The sequence below is a fragment of the Humulus lupulus genome, chromosome 9 (assembly GCF_963169125.1).
Source record: "Humulus lupulus chromosome 9, drHumLupu1.1, whole genome shotgun sequence".
Taxonomy (NCBI): domain Eukaryota; kingdom Viridiplantae; phylum Streptophyta; class Magnoliopsida; order Rosales; family Cannabaceae; genus Humulus; species Humulus lupulus.
Window position 1 is genome coordinate 8393424 of NC_084801.1, and position 23230 is coordinate 8416653.

At 42.1% G+C, this 23230-nt stretch overlaps 1 protein-coding gene and 1 non-coding gene across 2 annotated transcripts; one reads left to right on the forward strand and one right to left on the reverse strand.

Annotated features, from left to right (window-relative positions):
• Positions 1 to 17038: 17038 nt before the first annotated feature.
• On the reverse strand, positions 17039 to 19594 carry LOC133799392 (uncharacterized). The gene has a single exon (XM_062237412.1). The coding sequence runs from the start codon at positions 19592 to 19594 to the stop codon at positions 17039 to 17041; it is 2556 nt and encodes an 851-aa protein (XP_062093396.1).
• On the forward strand, positions 18933 to 19036 carry LOC133803026 (small nucleolar RNA R71). Its single transcript, XR_009877759.1, has one exon. It is a non-coding gene; the product is annotated as a small nucleolar RNA R71 (small nucleolar RNA).
• Positions 19595 to 23230: the final 3636 nt, after the last annotated feature.

Here is a 23230-nt window from a genome sequence, read left to right on the forward strand (position 1 = left end):
AGGCCCCGGACTATCTAGTCGAAAGTCCTTGGTGGACGTAGCAAAAGTGTAAAATGTGGAGATCATCCTCCCTGCTGTAAAACACGTGCCTAGCAGGCTAATTTAATGAAACACGGATAGATTCACTCCACTTTTACTGCACTTTTTATCCCTGTGTTCGAAGCTGCGTTTTAACAAGTGACCACGCGGTCCGGAGACGTCCGGACCCCACGCTCACTTGGGGGGGTATACATGGCTAAGGCATAGCCATACGCCCCTTGAACAAAACATACACAGAACACCACTTATGTGCTAGTATTGTGTTTGAACATTTTAAATTGTTAAGCTTAGGTTAATTTGTTGCCATGAACATGCTTGCATTACGTGTCATGTGTGCATTATGTGTTTATATGAAAATTGCCATTGAAATGCCTGCCATTATGCATCATGAAAATTATCTCCTGTGTAGCCCAGCGATGAACAGGACTGGGGGTTGGGGCACATTCAGAGAGCTACGCCGAAACACCCCCAACTCCCTGACAAGTCCTTTGCAGAATACTCCGCGATCGCTGTAGAGCTTTGCTTCGCAAGCTCTAGCTCCAGGTCCCGCAAGGCGAAAGCTGGCAAGATCCGCGACCGTTGTAAGCCTTGCTTCGCAGGCTCCAGCTCCGGATCTCACAAAATAATGCATGGCGAGCTCCTCGACCACTGCAAGTTTCAGCTCCAGGAGCAGATATGATCGATCCCCCAAGTACAGCAGGCCTTGCTTCGCAAAGCCCCTGCTCCGGGATCGCACATGGTGGGCGTGGCAATTTCCCCGACCGCAACGAGCCTTGCCTCACAGGGCTTCATGCCAGGTCCCTGAAGTCAGCCACCATGAGGTTCGCAACGACAGTTAGTTTTGCTTCGCAAAGATCTAACCTTAAGTCTAGCGACGCTCACCAAAAGAACTCCCATTCCGAGCCATGGAACGGCTCACCTTAGCAATCCCAGCGAACGGTATAACTATAAGTCCCGGGATTGGCTATTCGCCTTAGGAAAACTAAAATACGGTGGAAGGAGTCTGGCCGTTGGAACCAGGAAACCTTCATAACCTAGAAACTACGTGGGAAAAGACATCAGCTGTTAGAGCTTCAAGTGGGAAGTGCATAGGTTCTGGCCGTTGGAACCAAAGCCTCATGCGCCCCTACAACAGTTTCTACCGTATAAAAGTCTACCCTAAACACAAAGTTAAATAAAGAACTCGGCAGAAAATAAAGGAGAATGCTATAATTATGGCAAATATGTCTACAATGAAAAACTCAAATGAAAAGTAATTAAAGATAAAACCCCTTCAAGCATTGGGGGTGGCTGCAGCTTCCACGACCGCGGCCTCGGGGACATCGGCTTCGACTGAGGCTGGTGGAGTCGGCTCATTGGAAGGCGGAACTTTGTCACGAGAAGGTTCAGAGGTCCCCGCCTCTCCGGGATCACCTGCCTCAGGAGCTCCAGCACGTTCGTCAATGTTGTAAGTTTGGACGTACACCTCTGGGCCTTGATCCCACACCTGTAGCTTCTCCCTCATGGCGTCGGCATCCTCTCCCAGATAGCCTAGTACCTCCGGGTTCACTTTCCAGAGTTGATGCATGAGGACCACATGCGATATATTAATCGTCCTGTTCAGTATCACCTCGGCATTCTCCTTCTCCTTCAAGCGCTCCGCCTCGGAGGTTGCCAGCTGTGCCTCCGCGACAGCTAAGTGAGCCCTTAGTTTGTCCATCTCGGCCTTGGAGGCATCCCGCTCTCCCTTAAGAGAATCAATCTCCTTGCGCTGCTCCCTATTTTGGCTCAGCACGGATTGCTTCTCGGTCACATGCCCCCTGGCAGTGAATTGCAAGGCTCCGATCTCTTTATCCTTCTCGGCGAGCCCCAACTCCAGCATAGACACGAGATCCTTGCTCCTCTTATGAAATTGCTCCTCCTCGTGCAGCTTACTCTGAAGAATGGAATATTCCTCTTGCTGCTTAAGGAGGAGATCATTTTTTGATTGCAAGCGGGCTTCCAAGGTATCCTTCTCCACCCTGGCTTGGGACAGCTCTTCCCGGAGCTGGGAGTTTTCGGCCTTCATCTCATCCGACCGCTGTCTGAACTCATTCTCTGCGTTGGCCCGGTACTCTCGATATTTGGCAAGATATTTCTTCTCCGCCTCTTCCTCAGCCGTGCGCCGGACCTGATCAATCTTCTCCGAAGCCTCCAAGGCCTGTTGGGTCAGTTTCTGCTTCTCCGCCTCCAAGGCCTGGCGAGCCAGATGGCTCTCCTCCAGCTGAACCAGAACTGCACCGACCTCCCGGAAGATCGTTCTGCGATCATAGAGGCCTGCAAGGAAAGACAGCAGAATGAGGTAAGCCGGACCAAAAGACAGATGATCCCAAAAACACAACAACTGACGGCTTACCCCGGACAATTGCTGCTTCACGGCATGTGTCAGCAACAGCGGATCCTTACTGCTACTGATGGCCCATTTCTCAGAATTGAGCTCGCACAAGCTCAGGGCCATGTCCTCCATCATCTCCGCTCCGAACGGTGCCAATGCACCTCCAAGCCTAGGCACCAGCCTCTTCTCCAAGGCTGGGCCATCCAAAACCGCTCCAGCCGGGTGAAGAGACCTCACCCCCTCGGCCAACTCAGCCCTCTTCACGGCAGACAAGTTGTCTGCCCTTCCCTGAGTAATGGCCTTCTCAGCCTCCAACCGTCTCTTCAAAAAATTATCGGCCCGTCTTACACCCTCCAGGAGGGTAGCGGGGAAACGGGTTGGTTTCTGCGGGAAGTGGAACTTCAGGCCAGGCAGAGGAAGGTTTGTTGGCTGAGAAGAAGGAGACCCCGAAAGGGTGGACTCCCTTTGGGCTGGAGGAGGAGGCAGACGGGGTATTAAGGCCCCGGTCTGTTGTTTTTGCTGCTGCGGTGGCGGAGGTGACTGCCTTTGTTGTTTTTGTTGCTTTTGCTGCTGCGGCAGCGGAAGTAATTGCCCTTGTTGCTGCTGCTGGTTTGGATGTTGTTGTTGCTGCCGCTGTGGCGTTGGTGATTGTCTCTGTTGTTCTTGTTGCTGCTGTTGTTGTAGTTGTGGTTGCTGTTGTTGCTGTTGTTGTTGCCTTCGACCAGGAGAAGAGTGTCTAAGGCGTTTCTTCTTAGCGCCCTCAGCATCTTCTCCGGGACGCTTGCTCACCCCAGTTGTCTTCACGGGGAACACAAGCCCTTCCCCGTCGCTGCTGCTACTCGAGACCATCATAGTCTCGGAAGGCCCGTCGACAGGAGACTTCTCTACCCCCGGAGACGCTTGCGCCTCGCCACTTGTCTTCTTGGGGGTGGCAGCTTTACCTCCCCTACCAGCCTTGGTCTTCCGTCCTTTCCCCGTGGACGGGTCTTGGCTGGTGGCAGCCTTCTTAATGAGCAAAGTAACTCTCCCCAACATCTTGGCTTCTGGATACTCTGCAAGAAACATACAAAGCAAGGTTAACGAACCAACAAGCAATGAGAAAGAAGATAAGCGGAAGACAAGACAATCAACAACATAAAAGCACAAACAAGCCCGCCAGCAGAGAACAAGAAACAAAAAAAAGAAAAGTTTGAAAGGGACGACCATGCACGAGAAACGTGGATGGCCTTCCCCGAGCAAAACAAAACACCACTTCCTGCTCCAGGAAGCTCCCGTACTCCTTGAAGTCCGGGAATGACATGCTGAGGGAAGAAGGGTCAACCATGATGACACCTTCTGGCAGACTACCGTCACTCAGACACCCGAGGAGCTCATCTACCCTATCGCAATATCTGTCAAAGGGTATCCTACGCGGATCTAGCCTAAGGAAGCGGGGATCGAACCCCATCTGAGAGGTCCGGGAAACCTCAGACAGGCTGGGGGTGTGGATCAATCGAAAACTAGTCTTACCTCTCCCGGAGGTACTAGCCCCCGGAGCCCCTTCGTTAGGGTAAGCCGCGGCGTGGCGAGCCTCGATCTCCTCTTCCTCTGGCTGGGGGTCGGGGAACCTCTCCGCCCAACTAGGAGATAAAGTATTCTCATCCCAGGCTGCTTGGGTAATCACCTTGGACAGCTCCAGGGCAATCTGCTCCCGGATGTCCGCTGACACCTGACTTTGCCCCCTGCCACTCACTGGCTCAATGTTTTGGAAAGAGGCGAGTAGCCCATACTCCCTCAAAGATTCGGAGGTCACAAGTCCCTCCACTTTCAACTCTTCCTCCGAAAGCCCTTCGTAGAACTTGGACCTCCTTATCATCTCCGCACAGCGAGGTGTCCACGGAGCGACTTCTGCAAAATTCAAATACAAGCATTAGAGATCCTCCCAAAAGGCAAATCAAACGCAAAGAAACAAAGTTGAAAAGGAGAGGAAGGAGCACTTACCAGGGATTTTGAAGTCCAAAGATAGGGCTGGTACCCTCTTCAGTGGGAAGCCAGTCGTCAGGAACCAGTACTCTCGAAGGTCAGGAACCCTCGCGGTATGACAGGTGGGACACATCACGTCCGGGTGCCTTTCCAGCCTGTAAAATCTCACCTTGTCTGAATGACCCCTCATAGGCTGAGACTTCAACCCGTAGAAGTACAGCACCTCCTCCGGGGTAGGAGCTTCCAGTTTCCGGGACTTGCAAAAGATGAACCACCCCGCTAGGAGCTTGTAGCTGGGGGGAATCAACTGGAAGGGGGCAATCCCCGCCTTCGCACAGAAATTGGCAAAGTAACTTCTTAGGGGCAAGTGCGCCCCACACACTATGTGTGCCCAGCTCCAGGCACCAAAGCCCTCGTGACTCTGGCTAGCCGACTCGCCCAGCACCGACAGACGGTGCCACATCAGACCTGGGATGTTCTTCAGGCCTGCCTCGGAGGAGTACAGCTCCAGCATGCCGTAATTCCTGAACAGGTTCGGCTTCTGGTCCATCTCCCAGATTGAACTGTTGGAAGCCGGCGGGCTAGCCGCGACCACTTTTGCCTTTCCTTTCCCCTTTGCACCAGCGACAGGGGAACCCTTCTCCTGGGCAGAATCAGCCTCCACCACAGCAAGGAGTTGTTCCTTTGAGATGTTCGTCACTGAACAAAAGAAAGAAAGAAGAAAACACTCTAAGCAGTCAGCACCCTTGTCATACCCTAGTGGTATCAAAGGCGTCGGGGAGACCCTCCCCGAAAACTGCTTGGAGAGGCTCCCACCGAGCTTGCCGAGGGGTTGGCACCATGCCACCCGAAGGGCAGCAAGGAACCAGACTCAGACTCCGAGCCTAAGCCCACCAAAAGAAGTGTTTTTCCAGAGAAAGACACCCTAAAGGCGTTCATGCTTATGCCCTAAAACAGCAAACCAGAACAATGCAAGCAAAACAAGGAACGACTTTCCAAACGCAAATCGTCAAAGCATGCAAAAGAGACTACTTATCGACTCACATCAATCACATGCCTACCAAAGCCCTATTCACGCATGCACATAGGCGATAATGGCAGAAACCTCAACTCTAACAACTACCAACAACCTAAGGTTTGGGAGGAAAGAGCAAAGTAGAAATACTTACTGGTATTCGAGTAGTTGGAGGTTGAAGGAGTAACCGGATCACTGCACAGCACGATCGCGAGAAGTAAAAGCTGCAAAGACGAACGGCGATTCAAACCCTGAACTTCGGCGAATAAACCCACTGCCAAACCAAAAGAAAAGTTTCTAGATCCCTTACCAAAAGAAGTGGCAAGTTCGAAGGAATGAAAGCTTGGAAGCCTGAGAGTTCGAAGGTTTTCAAATCTGAAAATCCGAAAGATAGAGAATTTGAAAGCGTAAAGAGGAAGAAAGGTCCGTTCCCTCGTTTTTATAGCAGGGAAGAAGTCGTTTCGAATTCCTCAAATGGACGGTCCCGATCTTCCCATTCCGTGTGCATCAGATCCAACGGCTGGAGATGAAGCGACGATCCTATTTATGACTCCTCGGATGGGAATAAAGTATTTATTTCCCATCATTATACCACCTCGGGCCCGGAGTACCATTAAAAACCGTCAAATCATTACTCAGATGACTGACGCACGCATACTCAACCAGTCACCTCACGCACACGTCTGGGTCGCAGAACCATTCCCAGCATGACGCGTGGTCCTTGCCGCACTTGAGTACTTGAGTTCAAACAGAAGAAATTCCCTTTCTTTTTCATACTAACACTCAGGCGGGAAAAAGGAACCCATCCGGGAACACAGAAGGTGGCCCCTCGCCTAATCTAAGAAACCGAAATACCCGGAGGACTGTACAAGCTCCCGGATCTCTCAAAGCTCCGTGACCTTGGGGGGCAAATGTTATCCAGATTTTCGGATAGCGTTTAGATTGATATCCTCGGGGAAGCAGAATTACCAATGTCTTTCACGGTAGGTGACCAGAGCTCGCGGATGGACAGAAAGGCTTCGCCTCTCCTGTTTAGTGTCCGGATTACTCTTCCAAGCAAACACGACACGGAAACTCGTCAACCCTCTCGGACTCCCGAAGGGGTATCCTTCGGGGAAGCTCCTTCCAGGAGAAGCTCTTCAAGTGGTCTTCGCGGAAACAGTTCCGTGCCTCGCACGGAACAAAACCAAGCGGTCGAGTCATGGAGGAGGCATATTTGGAATGATATCCACCTGACACAGGATCCCGCTTGACACGCCCGACAGGTCAAAGCCGCACACATCCCAGCACGCCTAAGGGTACCTTTTCGCCTACTGTTCCGCTGACAACTTGGAAAAGACGGCTGACTTTGTGTGTTCCCCATACTTTCACGTAAATATACCCACATAGAGTCTTGTAGCCATGCTACTACAGTAATTGTATCCCCTATTTATGGCTGGTGTAATTAAGACTCATGTACGTAGAGAAAAACCCTAATCCAAAACCCTAGCTATAAAGACCCCTTCATTTTACAAGAAGAGGGAGAACCAACAGATCACATAGCAAGAACTCTACAAAAATCTCTCTAGCTTCATCTTCTTCAAGAGAACCCGAGAGAAACACTGTGAGTGTGTGAAGTTCTTGTACACCAGCCATCTTACTGTAATCCTTTCCAAGTATAATAACATCGACTCGTGGACTAGGGCTTGTTAACGCCTGAACCACGTAAAAACACTGTTTGTTTAGTTACATTTCAGCACTTCTACAGTTCTTATCTTTTTATTATTCTGTTTGTATTCGTTTCCGAAAAACTCGGTAAACACACACCTATAAGAAAATTTGCCTACAGAAAACATTATTGGAGAACATAAATTAAAGCAATAATCTCCATATATAGACAGAACCAAATAAGTAGTGATTTTCAATCAAAGAGTAAGATCAAGAAACTTTTCTTACATGATTGAATCACCAACCAACCATCACTATAATAAAGTATAGTTCTTTCTCTAGTTAAATAAATTATATCTTCAAATATAATACTCCAGCTCCACTAGGACGAGAATATTTTTATTTATAAAATGGAGTTGGTAATGGTCATGCACTTTACAGTTGTCTTACACAATAATACACACCATTAATTAATTCCTCCATTTATTTTAATTAATATATATTATTAGAGTAAGAAGACTTATTATTGAGTCAAAAAGTATATGCAAAAGTGAGTGAAACAGGGACCAAATCAGCTTAAATAAAGGTTGAGTAAGGTCCAAGTCAAAGATAACAATTCTAACTAACAAGAAACAGAATTGGTTAAAACCAAGAAAGCTAACAAACCAAGCCTAACTAATTAACCATAAGCTGGACTCTAATAGACCCCTCAAGATGAAATGTACAAGTTTTTAACTTTCATATTGGATATTAAGTCCTTAAAATGAGCTGGAAATAAAGGTTTGGTGAGCAAGTCAGCTAAATTGTTCTTTGTAGGGACATGAATTAGTTTGATGCAGCCTTCTTGAATTTTGTCGCGGACAATGTAACAGTCTATGTCGATGTGCTTTGTTTGCTCATGAAAAACAGGATTTTCTGATATATGGATTGCAGCGGTACTGTCACAATATAAGATAGCTGGATTGTTGTGAATGACTTGGAAGTCTTTGAGTAAGGCAATCAACCACGTTACTTCACAAGTAGCATTGGCCATAGCACGGTACTTAGCTTTAGCGGAAGAGCGGGACACAGTGGTTTGCTTTTTGGACTTCCATGAAATGAGAGATTGGCCAAGGAATATGCAGTAGCCTAAAACTGAGCGACGAGTATCAAGACAAGATCCCCAATCGGCATCTGAAAAAATTTTAAGACTGAAATCTGAAGTATAATTAGATTGAGCATGAGCACTTAAGTGGGGTGTAGAAGATGAGTGAAAAAAAAGGCCTTGGCCCGAGGTACCCTTTAAGTATTGAAGGATACGATGGGCAGCTTGCATGTGAGGCATTCTAGGAGAAGATAAAAATTGACTTAAATGATTCACAGCAAAGGAGATGTCAGGACGAGTTATGGTTAAGTAAATTAATTTGCCAATAAGTCGTCTAAAAGCTGTAGGATGAGATAAGAGAGGACCTTCATCCTTACTGAGTTTAGTATTTGGCTCCATAGGAGTGGAGGAAACTTTGGTGCCCATATAACCTGTGTCATTTAAGAGCTGCAAAGTAAAAGGACGCTGAGATACAGAAATACCACTATTTGAGCGCCCAATTTCTAGTCCCAAAAAGAAACGTAAAGGACCAAGGTCCTTTAACTGAAAAACTAAGTTTAGTTGTTTTTTAAATAAGGAAACAACATCGTCATTGTTAGAAGCAATAACTATATCACCAACATAAATTAATATAGCAATGAAGGTGTTGTAAGTACTCTTGATGAACAAAGAGTTGTCAGAATATGATTGCTTAAAACCATTTGAAATAAGATATGTGCTGAGTTTTGTGTACCATTGTCTTGAGGCTTGTTTTAAGCCATATAGACTCTTGGTTAATTTACAAACAACATTGTTTGGTAGAGGTATTTTGGGTTGATAACCCTTTGGTAGTTTCATGTAGACATTTTCATTTAAGTCTCCATGAAGGAAGGCATTGTTAATGTCTAACTGAGATAATGACCAATTTTTTATTGCAGCAAGAGCAAGTAATAATTTGAGGGTATTAAATTTTGCAACAGGGGCAAATGTGTCAATGTAATCAATACCTTGTTTTTGGGTGTAGCCTTTGGCCACTAATCTAGCTTTATACTTGTCAATGGAGCCATTGGCTTGATATTTTACTTTGTATATCCACTTGCTGCCGATGGTATGATATCCAGGAGGAAGAGAAACTATTGTCCATGTGTTGTTATCTTCTAAAGCCTTGAGTTCAGCAGCCATCGCTTGCTGCCATTCAGGAATGACAGAGGCAAGTTTGTAGCTAGTGGGCTCCATAATAGTATTGGCAGCAAGAATGGCAGCCCGAAAAGATTCATTAAGCCTATCATAAGACAAAAGTTTGGGGTAGGGATTTCTTACGAAAGTTTTCTTTTGTTTTGTAAATATGTGTTTAGAGTCGGGTTGTTGTGAGTCGTGTTCGAATCAAGTCAATAATAAAAGTCAAGGTTAAGTAATGAATGCTATGAACATAAAGTTAAGAAATAAAACCACTTTGAATCCGTGTGCTTGATTTTGTCTGTTGCCATGGTTGACTAATATATGAGGAAAGATTGAACTTTTTGCCATGATTATTAAATTCGTGCTAATTGACTGTGTTATGCATGTTAAATGGGATTTGTGGAAAGATTTGGTTGATTACTCTAGAATTTGTGTTACTTGTTATTTGAGACGAAATCCTAGATAATGTGTGCTTAAGAAGATGATGTAGGCAATTTTGTTTGGTCCGTTTGAGCCTTTCTAGCCAACCCGAGACAAAATTGTATCCTTAGTCACCCTAATTGAGCCTAGGCCTATTTTTGTTGAACTCCAAAACTGTTGAAACCTAACGAAAATCTTATCAAATATCCTAACCATATTAATATCATGAGCATACAAAGATAATGTGGGAAGGGGTTTTGTAATGGAAAGTAGTTTGGGTTTTCAAGAGAGGAAAAGATGAATGAGAGAAAGTTTCTTCTAAAAAAAAAAAAAAAGAGAAAAATTTCATCATGGAGCCTCACTCCCTTAAGGAAATATATTGTATACACAAATTTTTGGGGAGTGAATGTTAAAAAAAAAAAAAACTTATGGAATAATATGGATTGTGGTATGACTGTGAGAATTTGATGTGCATAACTATGTCAATTACTTGAGTTTTAATCATTATGGTAAATAGTTAAAGGATGTGAATGATAATTAGTTGATTATGGCAATAGTTGAGATTGAAATTCTGGATTGTGTTGTTGGGATATTTCTGAAGCTTTATGTGAGCATGGTATTAAGGAAATTGAAGCTTGATTATTATTATTGGATTGATTCGCATTGTGTGAGTGTGTTTAGTTTTTCTTATTTAGTTTTTGTTTTGAGTATTACTCGAGGGCGAGTAATTTTCAAAGTTTGGGGGAGTTTGATAAGTGAATTTTAGATTCACTTATTAGTGTCATTTTATATCTAATTTGTAGGTGTTTAGGGTGTTTTTGTTTGGTTTTATGCTTGTGTTTTGTTTGTGTAGGGTTCAAGGAAAAGTGGCGAGAAATTGGTACAAAACGGGAGTGAAACGAAGAAAAATGCAAAATTCGTGAATTAGGGCCGCAGCCCCATATTCAGGGGCTGCATCGCTATTTCTGGGCTGAATTAGGGCTGCAGCGCCTGACTGAAACAGAGGCTCGTTTTTGGCACAGTTGAAGCGCAGCAGCGCCCTTAAGGATGGCGCTGCAGCCCTAATTCAGCCCAGAAATAGCGATGCAGCCCCTGAATATGGGGCTGCGGCCCTAATTCACGAATTTTGCATTTTTCTTCGTTTCACTCCCGTTTTGTGCCAATTTCTCGCCACTTTTCCTTGAACCCTACACAAACAAAACACAAGCATAAAACCAAACAAAAACACCCTAAACACCTACAAATTAGATATAAAATGACACTAATAAGTGAATCTAAAATTCACTTATCAAACTCCCCCAAACTTTGAAAATTACTCGCCCTCGAGTAATACTCAAAACAAAAACTAAATAAGAAAAACTAAACACACTCACACAATGCGAATCAATCCAATAATAATAATCAAGCTTCAATTTCCTTAATACCATGCTCACATAAAGCTTCAGAAATATCCCAACAACACAATCCAGAATTTCAATCTCAACTATTGCCATAATCAACTAATTATCATTCACATCCTTTAACTATTTACCATAATGATTAAAACTCAAGTAATTGACATAGTTATGCACATCAAATTCTCACAGTCATACCACAATCCATATTATTCCATAAGTTTTTTTTTTTTTTTAACATTCACTCCCCAAAACTTTGTGTATACAATATATTTCCTTAAGGGAGTGAGGCTCCATGATGAAATTTTTCTCTTTTTTTTTTTTTTTAGAAGAAACTTTCTCTCATTCATCTTTTCCTCTCTTGAAAACCCAAACTACTTTCCATTACAAAACCCCTTCCCACATTATCTTTGTATGCTCATGATATTAATATGGTTAGGATATTTGATAAGATTTTCGTTAGGTTTCAACAGTTTTGGAGTTCAACAAAAATAGGCCTAGGCTCAATTAGGGTGACTAAGGATACAATTTTGTCTCGGGTTGGCTAGAAAGGCTCAAACGGACCAAACAAAATTGCCTACATCATCTTCTTAAGCACACATTATCTAGGATTTCGTCTCAAATAACAAGTAACACAAATTCTAGAGTAATCAACCAAATCTTTCCACAAATCCCATTTAACATGCATAACACAGTCAATTAGCACGAATTTAATAATCATGGCAAAAAGTTCAATCTTTCCTCATATATTAGTCAACCATGGCAACAGACAAAATCAAGCACACGGATTCAAAGTGGTTTTATTTCTTAACTTTATGTTCATAGCATTCATTACTTAACCTTGACTTTTATTATTGACTTTATTCGAACACGACTCACAACAACCTGACTCTAAACACATATTTACAAAACAAAAGAAAACTTTCGTAAGAAATCCCTCCCCCAAACTTTGAAACAAACATTGTCCCCAATGTGTAACTACAAAGAAAAGGAAAGAAACTTACAAAAAGTCCATGCTTACGGATAAGGAGAAGGTGGTGGTGGTGGTGGTGGATCTTGCATCCCTTGAAACGGAGGAGGATAAGAGAAATAGTTATTCTGTCCTCTGTTCAACGTCCACTGAGCTACCAACAAATTTAGTTGATCCACCTGATTATGCTCATATGCCTCCCGAGCAGCCAAATAGTTATGAGTGATCGTGTTTTGTTGAGCAATGTAGCGCAGCATGTCATGCGAGTATTGCATATTACGATCAATTGGACCACCAAGAGCCAAAGGAACATCCACATTCATTGGCTCCTCTACATTCTCCGGAACACTATCATCCTCTTGATTGTCAAGGTCCTCGTCATCACTCTCCCTCCTTCGTCGTTGGCCTTGTCGTCGTGGAGGTGCGGCTGGTGCTACTAAAGATGCATTAGGATAACGCGCAATTCTTGCTTTAGTAAGTTTCCCTTTGACTGGCACCACTATATCAGTTTTTTCCCTTGGTACTTCATACACTACACACATATCGGTGATAAATGATCCAAACGGCAATCCCCCAGTAGTGGTGCCACGAAGAACAAACCTCATACCCTGACGAATAATTCGTCCAACATCGATGGCCTTATAACTCCCCACTGGTAGCCATTTTCCTCTCACAAAACATTCCCCCTTCTCATTCAACTCCGGAAAATTCGCATAAAATTCATACACCCAAGAGATATTCATTTTGATTTCCGGTTGTTTCACAACAGATTCCCACTGCCTACCTTCTATGTTGGCTCTAATTGGCTCAAAGATAGCACACGAACTAGGTTGAGGATCGTATTCAATACCTCTCTCCTTGAGCACCGGTTTCCCCATAAAAGAAGTATATCGATCTTCCGCCTCCTTACTAACGAATTTGGTGGTATCAAATGGTGGTGCCCTAGAGGATGAGGGTCTTGAAGATGATGGTCTTGCACTATTTCTCTTAGGTCCCATGGTTACTCGGAACAACCCACCAAACACCCAAACAATACCTCACCTCTCAACTAATCACGTATTTACCCCCCTAACAACTAAACAATCCCGCCAAACTTAATTCATAACTTCTTCCTTACTATAATTAAGCAAAAATCACCAAGAACAGTCACTTAGGCAATTTCTCAAACACTTGGTGGGCATCAATTATTCTCACTCTTCCCTTCCACTTTTCTCTCAATCTTAATTCCCCAAATCACAATAGAACTTCAAAAACTATCCAATAATCATCAATTTCAACACATCAAGTCACACATTCATCAAAATCAAAATTGCCCCTTACATGAAATATCCATTCAAGAACTTAAGTGCTCCAAAGAGATGAGTGAATGACTTACTTGATGAATGTGAGTGTCTTGTGATCTTCAATGAACTACTCCCCTCATAAAATTCGGCCAAACACCCTTTAAAGGTCAATGAAAACTTGATTACAATGGAAGTTGATATGGTATTGATGATTAGGGTAAGGAAGAAAAAAAACTTTGAAGCAAAAATGGGATGAGAGATTTGATGATTTGGGATTAGGAATGGTGATGAGAGGAGTAGAATTGGATGATTTGAAATTTAGGAATGAGGAAAGAAAGTAGAGTTAAGGGTGTGGGATGTTGATTTTTCGGAGTAGGGGGAAGAGAAGAAGAAAAATGGTGGTTAGAGAGAAAGAGGGAAACAAAAAGAATTTAAAAAACAAGGTTTTTTTTTTTTTTTTTCTGTTCGAAGTGGCGCTGCGGCGCCACTAACTGGCGCTGCGGCGCCATAGGCCCTGATGCTCCAGATTCTCCCTCGCGAAATGGCGCTGCGGTGCCTAGGAATGGCGCTGCGGCGCTTGAGAGCTGCTCAAAAACACCCTCTCTGTTTGGGTGTGGCGCCGCAGCCCTTAAGGGAGGCGCTGAGGCGCTAAATCTTCCCACAATTGCGCTGCAGCGCTATGAAGTGGCGCTGCAGCCCCTGGAACATGCTTTTCATTCATTTTTTTTTTCACGATTTTCACGGCTCAAAATAAACTTAAAATTTACAAAATAAAGTCTACTAAAATAAAATAAAATAAAATAAATTAAATAAAAATAACAATACTAAAACAATGGGTTGCCTCCCATTAAGCGCTTAATTTATCGTCTTTAGCTAGACATTGATGACGCTTCAGTTGCTGTCTTGGAGATACATCGTCTCCACCTTCTTGTGAATTTCACCAAAATAATGTTTCAACCTTTGTCCATTCACTTGAAAAAGCGAACCGTCATTATTTCTTAATTCCACAGAACCAAAAGGAGAAACTTTGGTGACAACAAACGGACCAGACCATCTTGACTTTAGCTTACCGGGAAATAACCTCAAACGAGAATTGAAAAGTAAAACTTGCTGCCCCGGCACAAATTCTCGCTTTAATATCATTTGATCATGATATTTCTTTGTCCTCTCCTTGTAAATACGAGCATTTTCATATGCATCATTCCGGAACTCCTCCATTTCATTCAGCTGCAATAACCTCTTCTCACCCACTGCTTGGTAATCAAAATTAAGCTTCTTGATCGCCCAATAAGCCTTGTGCTCCAATTCTACTGGTAAGTGACAAGCTTTGCCAAATACTAGTCGATAAGGAGACATACCGAGAGGAGTCTTGTACGCTGTTCTGTAGGCCCATAAAGAGTCATCAAGCTTTTGAGACCAATCTTTTTTATTTAAATTCACTGTTTTCTCCAAGATAGACTTGATCTCTCGGTTTGATACCTCAGCTTGGCCATTAGACTGGGGGTGATAGGCCAAAGCCACCTTATGTCGAACTCCATATTTCACCAAGAGTGGTTTAATAACTTTGTTGCAGAAATGTGTTCCTTCATCGCTTATTATCGCTCTTGGAGTTCCAAAACGATTAAATATGAACTTCTGCAGAAAATAAGAAACCACCTTGGAATCATTTGTAGTAGTGGCTATCGCTTCGACCCACTTTGAAACATAATCAACAGCGAGTAAAATGAACAAGTTCCCGAAAGATGGTGGGAAGGGCCCCATGAAGTCAATGCCCCACACATCGAATAATTCCACCTCTAAAATCACATTCATAGGCATTTCATTTCTTTGCGAGATATTTCCAACTCGTTGACATCTATCACAGGTCTTGACAAAAGTGTAACAATCTTTAAAAATTGAAGGCCAATAAAAACCTGATTACAAAACTTTCGCTGCTGTACGCGATGGCCCGAAATGCCCACCGTAAGGCGCCGAATGACACTGCTCTACTATTGATTGAGTCTCTTCCATTGGTACACAACGACGAATTATTCGATCCGTACTCATTTTGAACAGGTATGGATCATCAAAGAAGTAGTATTTACAATCATGAATCAATTTCCTCTTTTGATGTGCATTAAAATCAGGAGGTAACTTGCCACTAACCAGATAATTCACGATATCGGCATACCATGGAAGTTCTGTTGATACAACCAGCAGTAACTCATCCGGAAATAATTCTTTGATCGAGTCTTTACATTCAGCATCTTTATTCTCTAATCGTGACAAATGATCTGCCACAAAGTTCTCTCTCCCCTTCTTATCCATAATCTCAATGTCAAACTCTTGAAGTAACAATACCCAACGTATCAGTCTTGGCTTAGCCTCCTTCTTTGCAAACAAATAACGCAGTGCTGCATGGTCTGTGTATATAATAACTTTGGAACACAAGAGATATGGTCTGAATTTATCGCATGCGAACACCACCGCTAATAGTTCTTTTTCAGTGGTTGAGTAATTTCGTTGAGCATCATCAAGAGTCTTGCTCGCATAATAAATAGCTCGAAAAATCTTCTCTCTTCGCTGGCCCAAGACAGCCCCTACCGCATAATCACTAGCATCGCACATAATCTCGAATGCTTGACTCCAATTCGGGACACTCATAATAGGGGCTGAAACCAACTTCTCTTTTATCGACTCAAATGCCTTCTTACACTCTTCATCAAAAATAAAATCAGCATCTTTTTCTAGGAGATTGCATAGTGGCTTGCTGATTTTCGAGAAATCCTTGATAAACCTCCTGTAAAAGCCCGCATGCCCCAGAAAACTTCTTATCCCCTTGACATTCACCGGTGGAGGAAGCTTCTCAATGATGGCTATCTTGGCTCGATCTACTTCAAGACCTTCCTTTGAAACTCGATGCCCCAAGACAATCCCCTCTTGAACCATGAAGTGACACTTCTCCCAATTTAGCACAAGGTTCTTCTCTTCACATCTACAAAGGACCAATGCCAAGTTGTGCAAGCACTGGTCGAATGACGACCCAAAAATAGAAAAGTTGTCCATAAATACCTCCATGATCTCTTCTACCATATCTGAGAAGATGGCCATCATACACCGCTGAAAAATGGCAGGTGCATTACAAAGTCCGAAAGGCATCCTCCTGTAAGCAAAAGTGCCATAAGGACATGTGAAAGTTGTCTTTTCCTGATCTTCAGGAGCGATTGCTATTTGATTATAGCCTGAATAGCCGTCTAAGAAGCAGTAATGTGTATAGCCAGCCAAACGATCGAGCATCTGATCGATAAATGGAAGTGGGAAATGATCCTTTCTAGTCGCCTTGTTCAACTTCCGGTAATCAATACAAACTCTCCACCCCGTCACTGTTCTTGTCGGAATCAATTCATTGGCTTCATTCTTGATCACTGTCATTCCCCCTTTCTTTGGTACAACTTGCACAGGACTAACCCAACTACTATCCGAAATAGCATAAATGATCCCAGCATTCAATAGCTTCAGTACTTCTGCCCTTACTACTTCTTTCATGGCTGGGTTCAATCGCCTTTGATGCTCAATCGAAGGCTTATAATTTTCTTCAAAAAGAATCTTGTGCATACAAACAGTTGGGCTTATTCCCTTCAGATCTGAAATTTCCCATCCTATGGCAGATTTATATCTCCTCAAAACTCTTAGCAATTTTTCAGTTTCACATTCTGAGAGTTTTGATGAAATGATCACTGGGCAAGTGAAATTCTCCCCAGATACTCATAACGCAAGTGCTCTGGGAGTTGTTTCAAATCTTTCTTTTCCACCACTTCCCTCTCGACTCCTCCTTCCTTGGCTTGACAAAGAGTTTCTTCCACTTTAATACTGCTAGCACAAGGAATAGCACTGAGAGCCATCACACATTCAGCCACTTCGTCACCCACAAGCTCACCATTCACCTTTTTCAAATCAGCCTGAGTAATACTAGAATTAAGGCAGTGTTGTAAAGGATCAGCACATAATTCTTTTCTCATCGTCTCTTCTACTACTACCTCAATAGAATCCACACGGTGACATGTGCTCGTGTTGTCATGCTGCTGTAGTGCTTGATAAATGTTAAATTTAACCTCTTCATTGTTAACCCTCAGTGTCAAATGACCACCTTGTACATCAATAAGAGCTCTTCCAGTAGCTAAGAATGGGCGACCAAGAATAATGGGGATTTCATGGTCCTCCTCCATATCCAAAATCACGAAATCAGCGGGAAAAATAAATTTGTCCACCTTAACCAACACGTCTTCAATCACTCCCCTAGGATAAGTAAGTGACCGATCTGCCAATTGAAGAGTAATGGTTGTGGGCTTCACCTCTCCTACCCCCAATTTCTTGAAAACTGAAAGTGGCATCAGATTTATACTCGCTCCAAGATCACACAAAGCCTTATCAAAGGACGACCCTCCAATAGTGCATGGTATAGTAAAGCTACCCGGATCTTTCACCTTTTGAGGCAACTTCTTCTGTAGGATGGCGCTGCATTCTTCTGTTAACTTCACAGTTTCAAAGTCTTCTAATCTTCTTTTCTTAGACATAACTTCTTTCATGAATTTCACATAATTAGGCATTTGCTCAAGAGCATCTGCAAAGGGAATGTTTATGTGAATTCGTTTGAAGATTTCTAGAAACTTTGCAAACTGTTCATCTAATTTCTTCTTCTGAAATCGTTGAGGGTATGGAATGGGAGGTTGATACACTGGAAGGCTATCTTTCTTCATGTCATTCTGGTCACTTCCACTCTGCTTCTTGGCTTGCTCTTCTTTGTCTACCTCTCGTACCACTGGCTCAACTTTCTTCTTTGAACTAGCTTGAACATCACCCTCTTTAAGCACCTTACCACTTCTCAAAGAAACTGCTTGGCATGATTCCTTTGGATTTACCACAGTGTCACTAGGAAAACTTCCCTTCTGATTCGAATTCACCGCATTAGCTAATTGCCCCACTTGAGTCTCAATTTTCTTCATTGAAGCACCCATGTTAGTCATATGGGTTTCTATATTGTTGAGTCTTGCTTCATTCTTTCCGAACCTCTTGTTAGACTCCAAAATAAAAGTGCCCAAAATGTCTTCCAACGACTGCTTTTCCTCTTGTTGCGGTTGAGAATTGAATCCCGGAGGTGGTTGCAGCACATTTTTATTATTGGCATAAGAGAAATTCTCATGGTTTCGCAATCCTGGATGATAATAATTAGGCATGTTGTTGCTTCTGTAATTATTGGGGAAGGAGCGGTTTGCCATAAATTGGGCTTGTTCTGGACTCATTTCTTGCCCCTGCATTGCAGCAGCCGCTGCTACACTCTCCATAACCGTTGGATTATTTTGCGCTGATAGAGCAGCCATTTGGGTTTGTAGAGCAGCAATTTGGGCATTCAAGGCTGTCATTTGATCAACTTCATACAACCCAGCAACTTTCCTTGGTCCTGACCTCTCATTAGGCCACTGATAACTGTTGGTGGCCATTTCCTCCATCAAAGTGAAGGCTTCATCCGCAGTCTTGGCTAATAGAGCACCCCCTGCAGCAGCATCAACTATTGTTCGTGTTGGAGCGTTCAACCCTTGATAAAAAATCTGAACTTGCATCCAATTTTGATAACCATGTTGTGGGCAACGTCGTAATAATTCCTTAAACCTCTCCCAAGCCTCATAGAATGGTTCTTGATCTAACTGTCGAAATTGTCCAATATCGTTGCGTAACTGGGCTGACTTGGAAGGAGGGAAAAACTTAATCAGAAACTTTCTTGCCATCTCATCCCATGTCGTAATTGTTCCAGGCTGCAAAGATTGCAACCAACTCCTGGCTCTTTCCCTCAAGGAGAAAGGGAAGAGACGCAATCTGATGGCGTCATCAGTAACGCCATTCATCTTCACTGTGGCACATACCTCCAGAAATATGGCCAAGTGAATGTTGGGGTCTTCAGTAGCTAGACCCCCAAACTGATTTTGTTGCACCATGTTGATTAGTGCAGGCTTCAGTTCGAAGTTGTTGGCAGCAATGGCTGGATTTGCTATTCCAGTGAGATTCTTATTCACAATAGGCATGCAAAAATCACGCACTGCCCGCTGCGCTGGATTAAGAGGAGCCCCAGCAGCTGCTGGTTGATTGTTATTATTGCCATTGCCACCGTTGTTGTTCACCCCGTTGTTGTCCATATTAAGCTCTTCAGTCCTTTTCTTAGTTCTCAACTGACGGAGTGTGTGCTCAATTTCAGGATTCAGAGGCTCAACAGGTGTAGAACTCCTAGTCCTTCGCATATACTGAGAACACAAGAACAATCTATAACGTTAGTAACAAAATAAATAAAAATCTAATTTAAAATCAAGACTTAAAGTTTCAATATTAGTAAAATTAATTTTAATCCCCGGCAACAGCGCCAAAAACTTGATACAGAATTTTTCTACCGCAAGCGTACGGTGTATTGCAATATAGTTTTAAATTAAAAGATGTCGAACCCACAGGGATTAAATATTAAATTCACTAATTACTACTACTGTTAAGTCTATAATTTTAATTAGAAAAGCCAATAAATAAATTAACAATTAACTAAAGAATATGAAATAATAAAATAACCAAATCTTATGCTCTTGAAAAGTGATTAAATAGAAGATAAATGTACTAGAGTAATGATTTCATTATTCAATTATGAACATAGTTTCTTTATTATTCTAATCAATTCTCCTCATTTGTAATTTCTAGAATTATAATATAATGCATTTATCTTTCTCAAGCATATATGCAATTAATCTCAATTAATCAATATGATATCTCTATTCGCTATTAATTAATCAAGACGTCATTAAGCAATAGCTATTCTAAACCAAATTCATAGAGTTCAAGGAATCTCTCAATCTCACAATCACTCTATGTCAAATCTTCTTATGTCCAATATATGTTTATCTTTCTCAAGCATAAACCCTAGATTTCAATTCACAATAATGATGGCCAAACATTAATATGATAAAAGTAACTCAAGAAGATATGAACAAACGAGAAGAATTTCATAGAAATAATAATAGAAACCACAATTCAATAATCAAAATAGATTCATCTAATACTCTAGCACAAAAAGAGTTTAGTTCTCCATTATAAACATAAACATAATAATAATGTATTTGTTCATAATTAAAAAACTAGAATGAAAGGAAGAAGAAATAAACTAGATGTAATGGTGATGATCTTGATGATGTCTAGCCTCCTCTTCTTCTCCGAGCCTCTAATCTCTGTCTAATCTCTTCCAAAAACCGTGCTTAGACCCTAATTAAACTTTTCCTTATATATCCCTTGCAAAAAGCCCTCTTTTGCCCTTCAAAAATCTCAATTTACGATTTCCGTACGGCTCCCGGCGCTGCAGCCCCATAAACAGGCGCTGCTGCGCTTCAACTGTGCCAAAAACGAGCCTCTGTTTCAGTCAGGCGCTGCAGCCCTTAAGGATGGCGCTGCAGCCCTAATTCAGCCCAGAAATAGCGATGCAGCCCCTGAATATGGGGCTGCGGCCCTAATTCACGAATTTTGCATTTTTCTTCGTTTCACTCCCGTTTTGTACCAATTTCTCGCCACTTTTCCTTGAACCCTACACAAACAAAACACAAGCATAAAACCAAACAAAAACACCCTAAACACCTACAAATTAGATATAAAATGACACTAATAAGTGAATCTAAAATTCACTTATCAAAGAGCAAGTAATAATTTGAGGGTATTAAATTTTGCAACAGGGGCAAATGTGTCAATGTAATCAATACCTTGTTTTTGGGTGTAGCCTTTGGCCACTAATCTAGCTTTATACTTGTCAATGGAGCCATTGGCTTGATATTTTACTTTGTATATCCACTTGCTGCCGATGGTATGATATCCAGGAGGAAGAGAAACTATTGTCCATGTGTTGTTATCTTCTAAAGCCTTGAGTTCAGCAGCCATCGCTTGCTGCCATTCAGGAATGACAGAGGCAAGTTTGTAGCTAGTGGGCTCCATAATAGTATTGGCAGCAAGAATGGCAGCCCGAAAAGATTCATTAAGCCTATCATAAGACAAAAAATCATGTAAGGGATGCGCAGTAGAGGTAGTTAGATTACAAACATAATCATCAAGATATTTTGGGCGTGATAGAACACGTCCAGAAGTAGACGAATGAGGAATAGGTGATGAAATGTGAGAATCTTGTTGCTGATGTGAAGCTTCAGATTGAGAAGAAATAGGCTGTAAAGAAGAGTTAGTCCCTGCATTGGGCAACCTGCATTGGGCAACATGGATTGAGAGAACAAAGAATCAATGTTATGATGAGTTAGATTATTTTTAAATGGAAAAATATGCTCATGAAAAATTACATCCGAGAATGAAAAATGTGATGGCTTTCTATGTCAAGAAGAGTATATGCTTTCATTCCGGGAGGGTAACCAATGAAGATGCAAGGTTTGGACCTTGGAGAAAATTTATGTCGCTTACTATCTAAAGTAGATGCAAAGGCAAGGCAGCCAAACACACGAAGATGATCATAACAAGGAAGTTTATTATGAAGTAATTCAAATGATGTTTTCTTTTTGAGAAGCATAGAAGGGGTTCTATTGATAAGATAAATTGCTGTATTGATAATATATGACCAATAAGTAAGAGATAACTGAGATTGAAATAAAAGAGCACGTGCAACATTTAAAATGTGTTGATGTTTTCTTTCAACAACAGAGTTTTGTTGAGGTCTTTTGACACATGAGTGATAATGAACAATGCCTTTAGATGCATAAAATGTAGAAAGATTAAACTCTTTTGCATTATCAGTCCGAAGACCTTTAATAGAAGTCGAAAATTGAGTGGCAACAAGGTTAAAAAATTGAGGTATAATGGTTTGAACTTCAGATTTAGTCTTAAGCATGTAAACCCAAGTATATCTTGTGTGGTCATCAACAATAGTCAAAAAATATTTGTACCCTTCTAAACTCATGATATGGAATGCACCCCAAATGTCTAAGTGAATTAAATCAAAAGGAGAGGCAGCCATATTATTTTGAGGATTGAAAGGTAATCTTTTTTGTTTAGCAAGATGACAAATTGAACACACAGTATCTGAAGAAACATCTGAAAATTGTAAATTTTTATTGATAGTTTTTGAAACTTGTACAGAAGGCTGACCAAGGCGAAAGTGCCATTGGTTCAAATTATTACATGTGGTGTTCAAAGTATTATTATGACTAGAATTAAGTACAGCAGAAAACAGTCATTATGATCAAAGAGAATAGTGTTAGGACTGTTGTGAAGATAAGCAGATATAGAAAAAAGATTGAACCGAAATTCAGGGATGTAAAGAACATCAATTAATAATATGTCTTTGTTTACACGAACAGTACCAGATTTATGTATAAAAATCTTATGGCCATTAGGTAAAGTAACATATTTATCAAGAATGTTATTGGTAAAAGAGATAAAAAATTTGATAGAGTGGCAAACATGATGTGTGGCACCACTATCTACTATCCAAAAAAATGAGGGAAAAGATACAATTTTACCAGTGATATTGGATACTTGAGGAAGAGTATCACTTGGGGAAGAGGTATGATGCAGCTGTTGACTTAACAGAGCAATAAGTTGATGGCTGAGTTCTAATTGAGATGGTGTAAGGATGGGTGCACTTGGTGAAGAAGTGGAGACAAAAACTTGATTAGTCTTCACAGAATCAGATTTACGTCTATCACCATAATCCGGGGGAAATCCATGAAGGAAAAAACATTTCTCCTTGAGGTGCCCTGGTTTGAGACAATGAGAACAGGTGGGACACATTTTCTTGGTGCGAGAGGTAGAAGGTGGAACAGATGGAGGGACAGCAGCAATGAATGGGTGTTGTGAGATGGCCGAAGTCTTCTTTGATTTTCTTCATGAATGATCATAGAAAACACTTTTGA